Source organism: Mastigoproctus giganteus, chromosome 14 (genome assembly GCF_048544385.1).
Source record: "Mastigoproctus giganteus isolate SK-2022 chromosome 14, ASM4854438v1, whole genome shotgun sequence".
Lineage (NCBI taxonomy): Eukaryota > Metazoa > Arthropoda > Arachnida > Uropygi > Thelyphonidae > Mastigoproctus > Mastigoproctus giganteus.
This window is the reverse complement of record NC_143588.1, coordinates 96,280,856-96,295,643: the sequence shown is the minus strand read 5'-3', so window position 1 is coordinate 96,295,643 and position 14,788 is coordinate 96,280,856. Positions and strand designations below refer to the sequence as shown.

Genomic DNA, 14,788 nt, shown 5'->3' with positions numbered 1-14,788 from the left:
CTCAGATATGCTGAGCCTGGACAGTGAGGGATTGTAAAAATTTTGCCTTATTGGGCAAATCCCAGTTGCTACTGTTTTTATGCCAATGGGAGGACCAAAATGTGGTGAAAACAGCATGAGTCCAAAGAACTACATAGCCAAGTGGACTGTGATTTAAGACTGCATGACTGACTGCAAAATATGTTTGATGATTGTATTCATTGCCAAAATAATTAATGTAAACTCCTCTGATCCAGTAGTTGTTCTGGAGTATAAACAAGGCCCTATTCTGCCAGGCATCAAACAATGCAAGCTGGTGATGACAAAATGGTGCATGGAGTGTTTCTGTGATGCATACTGGATCCTTTGATACCAGTGGAGCAACATCTGAATGTCACAGGTTATCAAGAACTGTCCTTCATGTTCATAGCATATTCATCTGCAAAAAGGTTCTTCCAATTAGATAATGCACAGTGTCAAAAGGCAAGAATTCTACAGAACTACTTCCCAAAATATGAGAGTAATTCAGCCTACATCAGTGGCCTTCCCAACATGAGATCTCAAACCAATTGAGCACCTTTGAGATGGGTGAGATGAGCTCTTCAGAGTAGAGAACTACGACCATCCAATGTGCAACAACTGTGGGAAGCAACTGAGTTAACATCGACCAGCATCCTTGTGACATGTTTTTGACATCTTGTTGGTAACACATTACTACAAATTCAGGATGTTTTCAGGGCTAAAGGGGAATCTAGTCATTATTATTAAATATGTGTTCCTAATTAAAGTGGACACTTGGTGTATAAAAACAGCAGTCAATATTGGTAAATTGTGATTGATTCCAGGACTATTTTCTTTTTTTTTTGGCTGATGTACAATAATTCTACTTTATTGCATCATTTGGCAATATTAATACTAATGCCGATTAAGACATAGAAGAAATCTAAACAGTTATCTTCATATATGCTGTGCATGTGAAATAAATATATAATTCCAATCACTTTCGATGCTATAAAACATGAGCATTTTTAATATCTGTGATACGGGCCAATAGTGAGACACAAACGACTCTTGAAAATCTTTTGTGAATTGAAGTGCAATTAATGCTCAGACATAGCTGCCAACTTTTGATTTTCAAAAAAACTGGAGATCAGCATTTGTAAACAGGATGAAAAGAGGAAATGTTTGGGGCAAAACAGGAGTTCATTATAAAAGGAGAAAAAAAAAAAAAAAAAAAAAAACAGATTTCAGAAAAAGCAGAAGGTTTTTGTAAAGTTGGCACTGCACTATAAATTGAATTTCACTGATGACATACATATTTTGTATTAAAATATACTTGTACACATGGAATTGTTTACCGCGACAGTATGCTTTCAAATATTAGCTGACACAGAATTCTTCTCTTTGTATCTTCTATTTGACAAATTAATTTTTATTGCAGACTTTGCCATCTTCAGAAATGTTGAATCAAAGTTTTGCTCATAACAATGGCCCTGCTTTCTAGACTTAGCTGCCAGGAGCATTTCCAAATGCTTCATCAGAAAGAGATCTGAACTCAGCTTTTTGTTTTTCTAACTGGCTGAATATTCTCTTACACTCAATGTTGTTATAAGGATCTGTTAGAATCCCAAGCATGACTTGGGATAATTTGTTATATTTCAAGCTTCTTTGTGGATTTGCCAGTTCATCAGCCAAGGATGACTGTACATCTGGTAGGTTCTCATTCAGTGAAAGTGGGAGAACTGATGCTGCACAACTGTAGCCTGAACTTTATCTTTAATTGATGCCACAAAATACTGGAAACTTACCCAAAAAAAAATTTCACGAATTTGAAAATGAATTTTGTGCTACTTTGGCATTTATAAGAACGCATTTTTCAATGAGGACCTGCACACCATGAGATCAAATGCAGCAATAAGGTGAACTAAGTGAACAAAAGAATAGAATATTCTCCGCCACAACACTTGGCAGGCTTACTTTTAATTAATATACCCCATTAATACAGGCATGCAAATAGAAACCTGCAGTGAATAAATGTGAAAAGAAGAAATCAACACAGTAGGAAGCACTAAGCCAAATCTTGAGTGGAAAGCATTACATGGATTTAAAAAATTTAAATAAATAAATATTTTACAAAATTAAGTAATACTTAGAAGTATTTATTTACAAATTTAATGATTAAGTCTGCTTCAATTTCCACAAGGTTCTAAGAAATAAACATTAATATAAATGCCATTAAAATTGACTTAGAATCAGAACACAGAAGTGAAGGATTAAATCTGCCTAAAATGGTTAATACTATACTGACTGATTAAATATAAAAACATCCATCTACATTTTAAAAAGTATGTAACTGAAATAATGAATGGAATGGTTTGAAATTGTAATAATTTTAATTAATAACCCTTGACATTAGTATGCAGCTTAATTACTTACCAAAGTTCTAGCCAACCCACAGCAGCTTTAAAAAGATTCATATGTCCACTCCCAGAACCAGCTCCTGCAAGAATTGCCATCACAACCATTAATTCAGAAAATCCAATTCCTTCTGAAGCAGGTGATAATATCTGAGATCCCATTGGTATTAAGGCAGTAAGAATGGCACTGGCAACTTCTTCTGCAACAGCACTAAAAAACAATAAGAACTAAAGTAAAAAATATGTCAATAAAGACAGGAATTTGCAAAAGTTTCTGTCTATTCGAGATATAAGGTGTGGCTATTAAATAAAGGCACATCAGTTGATCTTGAAACTTTCCCTGGTTGTCTTCCAAGTCATGTTCCAACATGTTCATTTGTTTGGGGTGAGGCAGGTTTTCATACTTGTGCTTTTGCAATTTTCTGGAAAAATGACAGAAAAAAGAATCGATCAATGAATCAACCTTAAATTTTTAATAAAACCAAAGAAAATGCGAACTGAAAGTTATGAGTTGTGTGGTAGATGACTTTCATCAACCGGTGAAATACCACCACATTGCTTATTGGAGGCTTGAAGTGGTGAAACCCATGTTTAGTCTCTCTAGAGCAAAGTTTCTGGCATCCCCCCCCCCCCCATTCTTCTCCTTCAACCCATGCACGGTACTAAGTACTATAGGTTTTGATACCTTTCGTGTTTGGGGTTTTCATAAAAAAAAAAAAAAAAAAAAGAAGTTTATTGGGAATATATTATGCTCATGTGGTTGAATGGCATAAAACATTTTTAGAAGAGAGAGATAACGTGGAAGATGATGAATGACCAAGCTGTTTGGTACCTGTGAAAACTGATGAAAAAATGACCAGGTAAAGTGATGTTGTTTAAGCATTAGTATGGTTGCATCAGAACTCAACATGAACAAAGAAACAGTTAGACAAATTTTAACTGAAAATTTACGCACGGGAAAAGTGTGTACAAAGATGATGCCAACAATTTTGAATGAAGATCAAAGAATGGGAAGCCTACGTTTGTGAAGGTGTTGTGAAAAAACTGAAGATCAAGATTTTGAGTACTGTAATTACTTGTGATGAAAGTTGGCTGTTCCAACATGACCCAGAAACTAAAAGACATTCAATGCAATAGAAGATAAAATAGTTCCCCAGACCAAAAAGAGCAAGAATGTTAAAATCAAAAATGAAAACTATGCTGATTGTTTTTTTCAATATTAAAGAAATTATTATGACCGCATACATCCCACTAAATCAGACTACCAATCACACATACTACATTGAAGTTCTGATAATGCTGCATGAAAAAATTTGAAGAAACCTGAATTGTGGAAGGATGGTTGGATGCTCCAGCATACAATGCACTCTCTGCTTATCAGTTTCTGGCCAAAAAATATATGTGAAGGTGCACCCTACTTGCTGGACCTAGTCCCTTGTGACTTTTTCTCTTCCCTAAACTGAAAAGTTACTTAAGGAAACCCATTTTCAGTCCACTGAAAACATTCAGAAAAAAACGACCAAAGTGTTAAAAGGACTGGCAGAAGATGACTTCCAGAAATGTTTCTGTGCTTGGAAGAAACATATGGAACAGCGTGTGCAAGTCTGAGACATTTATTTTACTGCAAAAAGTCTCTTTACTTAATAGCCAAACCTAGTAGTTATAAAAATACTACCAGCAGAATCAAAGTTAAAAGAGTATTATTACCTTGTAGAAACCATCAAATTATACATTTTCTATGTTAGGAAATATTATCTATACTTTTATAAAAAAGCAATCAAACACTTTTGTCTAATCTAAATATTTCTCTCTAAGTGAAATGGATATAGCTTTCGTTACTGTTTGAGTCAGGTATAATGTAATTCATTGACACAGTAGAACATCAGTTATCTGGAATAATCTGAAAGGCTGATTTTTTTTATAATTAATGGTAGTATTTAAGACAAGTGTTTATTATGCTACGAGAGTATTTCTGTCTGTTTATTTATGTCACATATCTGGTGAAGTGTTGGATTAGGACTAATGGGTTTTCTCGGAAACCATGAGTCATAATTTGCTTTACGTGAACCCAGTATTCCATGACATATTTTGTTCTCTTCATTTCATATTATGTTTAGTTTAATTCCAGATTCGGTAAGAATAATATCAGCCTGAAACTGTGTGATTTATTATTTTTCTACGTTTTTGTTTACGGTAAACGAAAAGAAAAGAAACAGCACTGAAATGGGCAGAAAACCAAGAAGAATGCAATATAATAAAATTGATATTATTAAGGAACTTGAGAGATTTCGCAGCAAAAAAAAAAAAAAGTTACGAAACACGATCGAACATTTTAAAATATTACTTTAAACTTTTTTCCACATAAAAGTAAAGTACCTACCTGAATATACATACATACGTAAATGTGCAAATTTTCATGTATAAGTTATTATTATTATTTTTAATTAAATAAATTTGTTTTTTTCCACACTGTTTACAGTCTTTTTCTTTTACCTTAATACATTATAATAGAATTTATTTAATTTTACCTTACGTTCAATTATCCGGAAAATTTTGCTATCCGGAAGAGGTCTAACATTAATTATTCCGGATAACCGACACTACTGTAATTGAAATTTATCATTGGTTTAATCAAAATCTACTTATTTTCTTTATCACAATTGTCTTACATTTAAAGAATTAAAGATAAAACTTAATACCTGTTCTGTTTCACAATATAAGATGTTAAGCTCTGCAACAAAAGCCGATTTTCTTGCACACTGCTCCCATCTCCTTGCTATAAAAAAATGAATAAAATATGTAATAAAAAAATAAAAAAATCAGATCCCTCAATCTATTTTGCAAATATGCCTACCTTTTAAATTTATCTAATTTATTATAATAATGATAAGAAAAATGCCCTTTCCCCATTACATGCAATAAAAATAAGTTACTAATATATGAGAAGCTGTATGGTTAATTCTCTTCACAAACTTTCGATTACGTTTTTAATTAAAAAAGTAATTTAATGACACTTCCACTATGAGTAGGGAAGCTATTTAATTAATTGCAAATAAGCAAGCATTTAAACTGATAATTAGTAATATCTAAATTACTACTTAGCATACAAGGATCCTGCCATTAATTATAGACATCCTGATTAAGAAGTTTAGAATAACTGAAAAAAACAAGGCATTATTTTTAATAGACCAATGCAATGATTTAATGTAAATATTCCTTTGGTGATTTCATTTGAATAAATTTGTTATTAATTTTAATGGGTATACTTTATTAAAAGATTCATAAGCCAGTACATCTATCTAATAAAATAAATGTACACTACTTGACAATTTTATTAAGAACACAAGATAATAATGTGTTGAACTGCCATTGGCCTAAATCATTACTCTGCTGGGGATGAAATAAATGAGATGTTGAAAAGTGATGTGAAGCATACTGAACCATTTGTGTACTGAATCCATTCTCAGTTCCTAAAGTAATGCAGGCAAAAAATTGTGTGATAAACATTTCTTTCCAGCTTAAGCCAGAAATTGGGCTGGCAAGGCCAGATCCTTGGAGCTTTCCCAAACCATTTTTTCACATTTGGAAGGATGATTGTGCTATCATTAAAAGCAATGTGAAAGTGAAAAATTAATCAGCATATCTTTGAAACATTACTGATCTGGTGGAAAGTCTATAGGTTATTGTCAAGGATGCCATTTTGTGTGGGGGAGGATTCCAAGACTAAGGCCCATTGCAGAGAAGTAGATGCAGCAGTGCTTACTGCTCAACCAGCCAATAAAACTAGACCCTTTATATCACTGCTTTAGTTTTTATTGGTTTGTTGGGGCAATAAGCACTACATCTGCTTTTGTTTGACTCATCTGCAATGGGCCTGAGGCAGCTGACCTTCAGATGGCTGGAGATTGGGAAGTGGAAGGAAAACACAAGAATTTTAAAACCCACATTGTATTAGAAATTAAATTTCACTGACAAAATATGTATTTTATATTAAAAAAAAAACTGCCAAGGGATTGTTTACTGCTAACAGTATGCTTTCAAGCATTAGCTTACATTCATTTGTCTGCTAAACATCAACTGATTATGATCGCTTCAGGGGAGATATTACAGACCTTGTCCTCTTTAAAAATGTTGAATCAAAAAAATGTTGCTAGGAGTATTTCCAAAGTTTCACTAGAAAAAGATCTAAGCTTTTTTTTTTTTTTACCTAAATATTGTCTCACACAGCCTTGCTATGAGGAATTGAAAAATTGTCAAGCATGACTTGGGATAATTTGTTATATTTCAAGCTTTCCTTGGGCACTTGTGAACTTTCAGTTTCCCAACAAAGGTCCGCTGTGCATTGATTTTTTTCACTATTATGAAATAACTGATATTTCAAAATATTTCTTTATCTTCAATGATACTGAGAATTGTAATTTTTTTTTTGAAATTTATTTATATTTGCACAAAGGTATTCTGTCATCTCAATAAATTAATACTTTACTGAGGTAAAGTTAGTGCTTTGCATCATTTTTGTACACAGTTAATTACAAACTGAAGTGTGCATAAGGGGCCTCATTATACATCTCGTATTGTAAAATCTATCAAAAGCTGCTTGTCTCTTATTACTTCAAATAAGTAATACTTCTCAAATAGAAAAATCTATTGTTACTTATTTCCAATGGGTATTGTCACCCAGATGGTCATTTCAGGACTAGCTGATCCCACATGTTCGGCAGGTTAGCTACCCCAAGGCATAAGAAATGGCAACCCAGATACGTGTTATTTACACAATATGAGAGATGCCAAATGGTGTATAGACTAATGAAATATTTAGGACTAAGCCTAAAACCATTGAAAAATTTACACAGAAGCATTTAAATAATATGGACGATGCCATTTGGCATCTCTCATATCGTGCAAATAACTCAACAACTGGGTTGTCACCGCTTATATCTTAGGATACGTACCCACAGACAAATGAAGGAGCAACTAGTCCTGAAAGGGCTGTCTGGGGAGGAGGGGGTACATACTGAGAATATGTGACAATAGACTTCTCTATTAAGGAAGCATTACTTATTTGAAGTATAAGAGACAGGCAACTCTTCTTGCGAAGGATTTCACAATAAGAGATATTGTATAATGCCCATTATGCAGACTTCAGTTTGTAATTAAATATGTGCAAAAGTATAAATTTATAGAATTCTTATAGTACCGTGATAATAGACTAAATATAAAAAAAAAAAAAGCGAAATGCTTAAATTGCGGTACTCACCTTGAATATAATCTGCAATAGTTTTATGAAAAGACTGATGGCTAAATATAAGGTGGAATGGTTAAGTTAATGCATTAAGGTGGGATGAGATTTAATTTAACAATTGAATTTTAAAATAAGCGCAAGGAAGCAGAAGTGCACTGCTTGTCATAACCGTCCCTGGTTGTCATAAAGTAGAAAATAGTTAATCTGGAACATAAAAGAATTGATATTGCCAATAGTCGTGACGACAGACTTTCATTAAGTTATAACGTCTTCAGTTGGCAGTGTTAAATGAGAAGTAACACGTGCTGTATTTTAAGGAATTTTCTATACTCTCGTGATGCTTTTTGGGACACGTGGGAATCTCAGATGTGAGAGATTCCAAGCCAAGGAAAGGTGAAAGGGAAGTTTTGCGTTTAGGATGTTGAGATTAGTGTTGTGTCGAAACCATTTGATAATGAGGGCTTCATATTGAAGAATTTTGTGGCTGGTTTTAAGTCTTATAATGGTGAGCGGAGTCAATTAAAGGAGTGTGATTGTGGGTTTGGGCATGAATTGTGAGTTCTGTACTAGCTTGTCCCGATCTAAGACTATTACAGTGGTAGTACGCGCGAGTGTTGGAGGTTTTGGTAGAACCAAACTTGGTACTAGTACTACCAATATAACAGGCATCACAGTTTGGTTGACATTTAATCAAGTAAATTATATTGTTCAAATCGTTGGTTGGGTATTTGTGTGTATCTTTGTAAGTGTTGAATAAGGATCCGAGTTTATTATAAGCTGAAAAAATAAGGGAGATATCAGTACCTGTAAACACACGGCGAAATTGTGCGGCAAGTTCATTATGGTATGGGAGGATGATGCGTATATTTTCGTTGGTGGTGGGTTTTGATGGATTGTTAATTTTACTTTTGGCGGTGGAAATAGTGTGTTGAATGAGTTGGGTTGGGTAGTTCCTAGCTGTAAATTTTTCTGTGAGGTATTGAAGTTCATTGGTTAAGTCATTTTGTGAGGTGCTATATTTGAGAGCATTATGTATTGGGTTGTATAAAACTGCTTTTAATATTAAAAAGCAACAACTTCTAGATATACAAAAATTAAACAAAATTTCAGATGTTATTATACAAAAAGCAGATAAAGGTGACACAATTGTCATCATAGACAAAAATACTTACACTCAGAAAATGGAACAAATTTTAACCGACCAAAACACACATAAAATTGATAACGATCATAATATCACCAAACTTAAAAATAAACTAGATTTAATCTTAAGAAAACTCAAGACAAAATAAAGAAATCAGTTTATACACACTGCAACAGATAGGAATCCGCAACAACATCCTTCCTCACATGTTTGGCATCACCAAACTACACAAATCTGGCCACCCATTAAGACCAATTATCTCTTTCAGTAAGTCAGCTTTTGCAAATCTATCCACCTACTTAGTTAAAATCATATCCCCTCTTACCAGATTTTCAGAATTCAAAATCAGCAACACCAATCAGGCCTTTCAGAAAATAAGCAATACTACAATTTCTGATGGAGATATCCTAGCATCATTTGACGTAATATCTCTATATACTAACGTGCATATCCCATACACTTTACAGGCTTTACGGAAATTCTTAACAACAGATAACACTTTGACTAAACGTACCTCTCTTTCTATTCATTTGACGTAATATCTCTATATACTAACGTGCATATCCCATACACTTTACAGGCTTTACGGAAATTCTTAACAACAGATAACACTTTGACTAAACGTACCTCTCTTTCTATTAATAACTTCCTTGAACTCACTTCACTTTTACTAGACGCCCGATATTTCAGATTCAATAATGAAATTTTACAACAAATATTCGGTTTACCCATGGGTTTAGGTATCTCCACCCCTCCGTCAGAAATTTACCTAGCCACAATAGAGAACCAAATGCTACAACCCTTCCCCCCAGAAATAAAATTATACACCCGTTACGCTGATGACGTACTCATAATAGACAATAGGTCCACTATAAACAATCTCTTTTTAAAATTTAATTCAATACATGATAGATTAAAACTCACTCTTGAAATTGAAACAAACAACCAAATAAATTTTCTCAACCTTACTGTTTACAAAACAGGTACCAAACTAGGCACAAAGATTTTCAGAAAGAATACGCATACAGGCAAATACCTACATTTTGCTTCGCACCACCCCCTCTGCACAAAAAAAAAAGCGGCTTTATACAACCAAATACATAATGCCCTCAAATATAGCACCTCACAAAATGACTTAACCAATGAACTTCAATACCTCACAGAAAAATTTACAGCTAGGAACTACCCAACCCAACTCATTCAACACACTATTTCCACCGCCAAAAGTAAAATTAACAATCCACCAAAACCCACCACCAACGCAAATACACGCATCTTCCTCCCATACCATAATGAACTTGCCGCACAATTTCGCCGTGTGTTTACAGGTACTGATATCTCCCTTATTTTTTCAGCTTATAATAAACTCGGATCCTTATTCAACACTTACAAAGATACACACAAATACCCAACCAACGATTTGAACAATATAATTTACTTGATTAAATGTCAACCAAACTGTGATGCCTGTTATATTGGTAGTACTACCTACCAAGTTTGGTTCTACCAAAACCTCCAACACTCGTAGGTACTACCACTATAATAGTCTTAGATCGGGACAAGCTAGTACAGAACTCACAATTCATGCCCAAACCCACAATCACACTCCTTTAATTGACTCCGCTATCACCATTATAAGACTTAAAACCAGCCACAAAATTCTTCAATATGAAGCCCTCATTATCGAATGGTTTCGACACAACACTAATCTCAACATCCTAAGCACAAAACATCCCTTTCACCTTTCCTCGGCTTGGAATCTCTCACATCTGAGATTCCCACGTGTTCCAAAGAGCATCATGAGAGTATAGAAAATTCATTAAAATAGCACGCGTTACTTCTCACTTAACACAGCCAACTGAAGACGGTATAACTTAACGAAAGTCTGTCGTCACGACTATTGGCATTATCAATTCTTTTATGTTCAAGATTAACTATTTTCTACTTTATGAAAACCAGGGACGGAGTAGTGCACTTCTGCTTCTTTGCGCTTATTTTAAAATTCCGTTAAATTAAATCTCATCCCACCTTAATGCATTAATTTAACCATTCCACCTTATATTTAGCCATCAGTCTTTTCCTAAAACTATTGCAGATTATATTCAAGGTGAGTACCGCACTTTAAGCATTTCGCTATTTTTATGTGTGTGCAGAAATGATGCAAAGCACTAACTTGTATGTCAGCGAAATTCTTCCATGGGTTTCAGGTTTACAATCCTAAATAATTTATTAATAGTTTATTAGTGGTTAGGCAATTTTTTTTTTTTTTTTTTTGCACAAGGATAAATTTATTTCCTTTTTACTCATCACATATACAGTCGAAGATTTTTATAGCAACCCCCCTTTTAACATCCCATGTGTTGGTCTTGGCCAATTTCTTATTGACTTAATGCTATTTTACATTCAGTATAACAATATTTAAAATAAAAGGATTTCTGTATAACCACCATAAATTTCTACCTCTTAATCTGAATTTTTACATTTTTATTACAATATTCACATTTAAAAATGACGGAACGCTTCAAATATAGTGATGCAATTGATGAGCTTGCAGCCTGACCGTGAGAAATCATTTAAGATTTCCCATTCTCTTTTCTTGCATTGCGAATCAAATTAACATCAGCTAGAAGTTCATTTCAAACAGTTTAGTATTCCTAAGAGTACTCTGTTCACTATTCTGGAAAAGATTAATTAAAGTTCAGAGAAATCTGCTGCACGGTAGGATTCAGGCACGAAAGGTGGATCTCGAAAAGGTACTTTTGGAATGGCCAATGATGATGTGTGAAAAAAGCTTTCTCGTAGATGGTTATCTTTTAAAATCTAAGGTTGAATCATTTACACATCGAATGGATATTGAAAAATTTAAAAGTTCAGATGGATGGTTCCGGAAATTTCAGACTCTCCATTGCCTGTCTTTCAAAAAAGTGTGTGGTGAAAATGCAGCTGTAGACATTGGCGCTACAAAGGAATGGAAGGAAGATTGTTTAAAAAATGTTTTGCTGACATATGACCACAATGACATCTTCAATTCCGATGAAATGGGACTCTCTCTTTAAATCGCTACTGAATAAAACATTTACATTTAAAGGGGAGAAATGTAGTGGTGAAAAAAAGTCAAACAGATTACCGTTCTCCCAGCAGCAAACATGTCTGGCACAGAGAAGCTTCCTCTTTTAATCAGTGAAGGCCCAGATGCCTTGATGCTTTAAAGGTTTGAAGACATTACAGACTATGTATTGAGCAAATTTTCTGATGTCATCCAAAAGGCATGGATGACATCAGAAAATCTATGAAGAATAGATCAGAGACTTAGATCGCAGGATGAGTGAAAAGAATAGAAACATTTTGCTATTTGTGGATAACTGTACCCCTCATTGTCAAGTAAATGATCTAGTGCAAACACTTTCGAGTATCTACCACCAAATATGACATCAGTTCTTCAGCCACTTGTGCTATGTCTTGAAAGCAAAATTCAATGCAAAATCAACATCCTGTAGGCAATGTGCTTCTGCATGTTGATGAAAAAGTGATTGCCAACTGCTTCAAACATTCTGGATTTACTGCCTTGAATGATGCAATGTGTGATGTTTCGCATGCTTCTTACTCTATTAATAGCGAAAAAATATTTGAGCATGTGCGTCATCACCTAAACTTGCAGGAAAACTTAAGCTTCAAAGATTATGCAGAAGTGGATGGAGACACTGAATGTTTCAGGATATGTACGAATAAAGAGGAACTCATTGCAGACGTAATGGAATCTCTGGAAATTTGCAGTGATGAAGATGAGGAACCTACTGCTGTTAAACAAGAAGTTTCAGTGAAAGATGCTCATCAACGATTGGAAATCGTCCATCGATTTTTTTTCAAGCACAGCCTAACTGCAAAAGTGAAATAACTGCTATTGTGCACCTTCATAATTCTCTTTTAAAACATGCTCTACCATTGAAACAGGGTGTTTTAACAGATTATTTTAAAGTATGAAACAATTGTCTTGATAGCTATGTGGTGAAATTTCCAACTTAATTGTAACCTTACTGCATTCTACAATCAATGCAAAATTTACAACAATAATTGTCTTGTTCAGTACTGTGGTACATATTATAAAGTTGGTCTCAGGTGATGGTAGTATAGTTCTTTCTCCAAGAAACTTGAGTTTTTCGTCTGGTGTGTTCTGTGGTCAATTTTCTGTTCGGTAAACAGAAAATTGACCACAGAACACACCCAATTTACAGACTGTATACATAAGCAATATGGCCTCAGTTGCCGACAACAACAACATATTATAAATAAGATTATACTACATTGTATTAGTAGAATTACATTAAACATTCAAGCTTTTACTTGTTTTATTGCTGATTTTATGAGCAATCGATACAATATCCTTCCGATATAACGACCGTTCTTTTCATTCCCCTGGGGAACATTAAACAAACTTGTTTACTGCACTCATGCTGCAACTATTTTTTTAAAAATAGTTCAGCATGTTGTTAACATGTCTTTGCCTTTTCATAATCCTGTGATTTAACTACCTAAACCACCACTTCTTTGGGACAAACAAATTGTGAAATTATCACCGTTCCGCACTTCCTCCTGGATTTTGATCTGATAAACACATAAGTGTAGAATTCAGCGTCACTTATCTCAGCAAAGTTTCTAGATTTATGCCACAGCATAGGTATATCAAATGCAAGGGACTTTTGTCTTTCATTAGTACCAATTAGTAGTGACAAATGATGCAGGGAAGCAAACTTATACTGCAGCAGCCAAAAGAGTGAAAACGAGAGAGAGAGGTGAAAATATACCACATCTGCCCATCTCCTCTAAATTTGTGAATTTTTCCCTTAAATTTATTAAAATTACCCTTCCACAGGACCAAATGAACGTTTGTTCCAACAATAAATCACTCTATGGCTGAAAGCAAATCTTCACACATCTATTCTAGAACCATTTTCAATTTTCAATTTAAATTTATGACTCCTTATGTGTATTGTTCGGGAAAGAGTTAAGATGGCATTCACATAAAATTTATCTAATCCATTAAGGTCTGAAACATTTCAATTAGGTCTCCTTGCAGGTGCCTAGTTTCCAAGTGCTGCAATTTGCAGAAATTAAGTTTTTCATGGTAAGGGTACCCTTTTTGTATCCTTGCTACTCTGCTCTTCTCTGCTCCAACAGATGCACATCCTTCTTAAAATAAGGCTGCCAGACCTATATGTAGTGCTTAAGAAGTGGCCTAACATTAGCTCACTGTCTCATTTTCAACACAAGAATGGCAGACATAATGCAGTGCCCATGATTTGTCCTGATCACCAATTCTGGCACCAAAAGATGTATAATATGCTTTCTTGTCAGCGACTGTTTGTTTTTGTGGTGAAAAATTTCCCCAGAGGTAGCAGGATTTGGGACTGTTGACACTAACAATGTAACATTATCTAAAAAAATGTACACTGATAATAAGAACAATACATTAAGGATGTTAACAATTAAAATGCCTAAAACATTCCTTTTGTTACTAGAAAAAACAATTTGTGATTTATATTCTATTCTGTATGTCAATTGGGGTTATTACAGCAAATGTTGTAATGGCATTTCAAGTGAAAATTCTAACATGGAAGGGGGGGGGAATGTATTCTGGTATTCCCATAGGACCATAGTAATGAATCTGTGTGGAAGGCCAACTGCCAATGTTGTTTTCTTATGAATATTCTGACTTATACAAATATCAATATTTGTTCATGGTTCCCACATGCCCAAGAGTTCCTAACACAATCTTCAGGTAAGAGGATTGTGTTAGGAACCCATCCATTCTATTCACCAAACCTACCTCTGTCCACTGATGAAGTCACATCTGAATGGGTATTTTACTGGCAATAGCATTCCTCACATAGCAGTGACAAATAGCTTGAGGGCAGACAGAGAGAAATGAGATCAAAGTGAAATGTATTGCGCCTCAAGAGAAACTATTCTAATAGTTCATATAAATTGACATGTGTTTACAGGAAAAAT

The 14,788-nt window shown here is 34.3% G+C and overlaps 1 protein-coding gene across 1 annotated transcript in view; it reads right to left on the bottom strand.

Annotated features, from left to right (window-relative positions):
• poe (E3 ubiquitin-protein ligase-like protein poe) overlaps window positions 1–14,788 on the bottom strand; it is an 849,790-nt gene that overhangs the window by 434,157 nt on the left and 400,845 nt on the right. The window contains exons 35-36 of the mRNA XM_090388478.1: window positions 5,096–5,172; window positions 2,416–2,607 (exon numbers count right to left, since the gene is read on the bottom strand). Coding sequence (XP_090244604.1) covers window positions 2,416–2,607; window positions 5,096–5,172 — 269 coding nt within the window. The remainder of the gene's footprint in view (window positions 1–2,415; window positions 2,608–5,095; window positions 5,173–14,788) is intronic.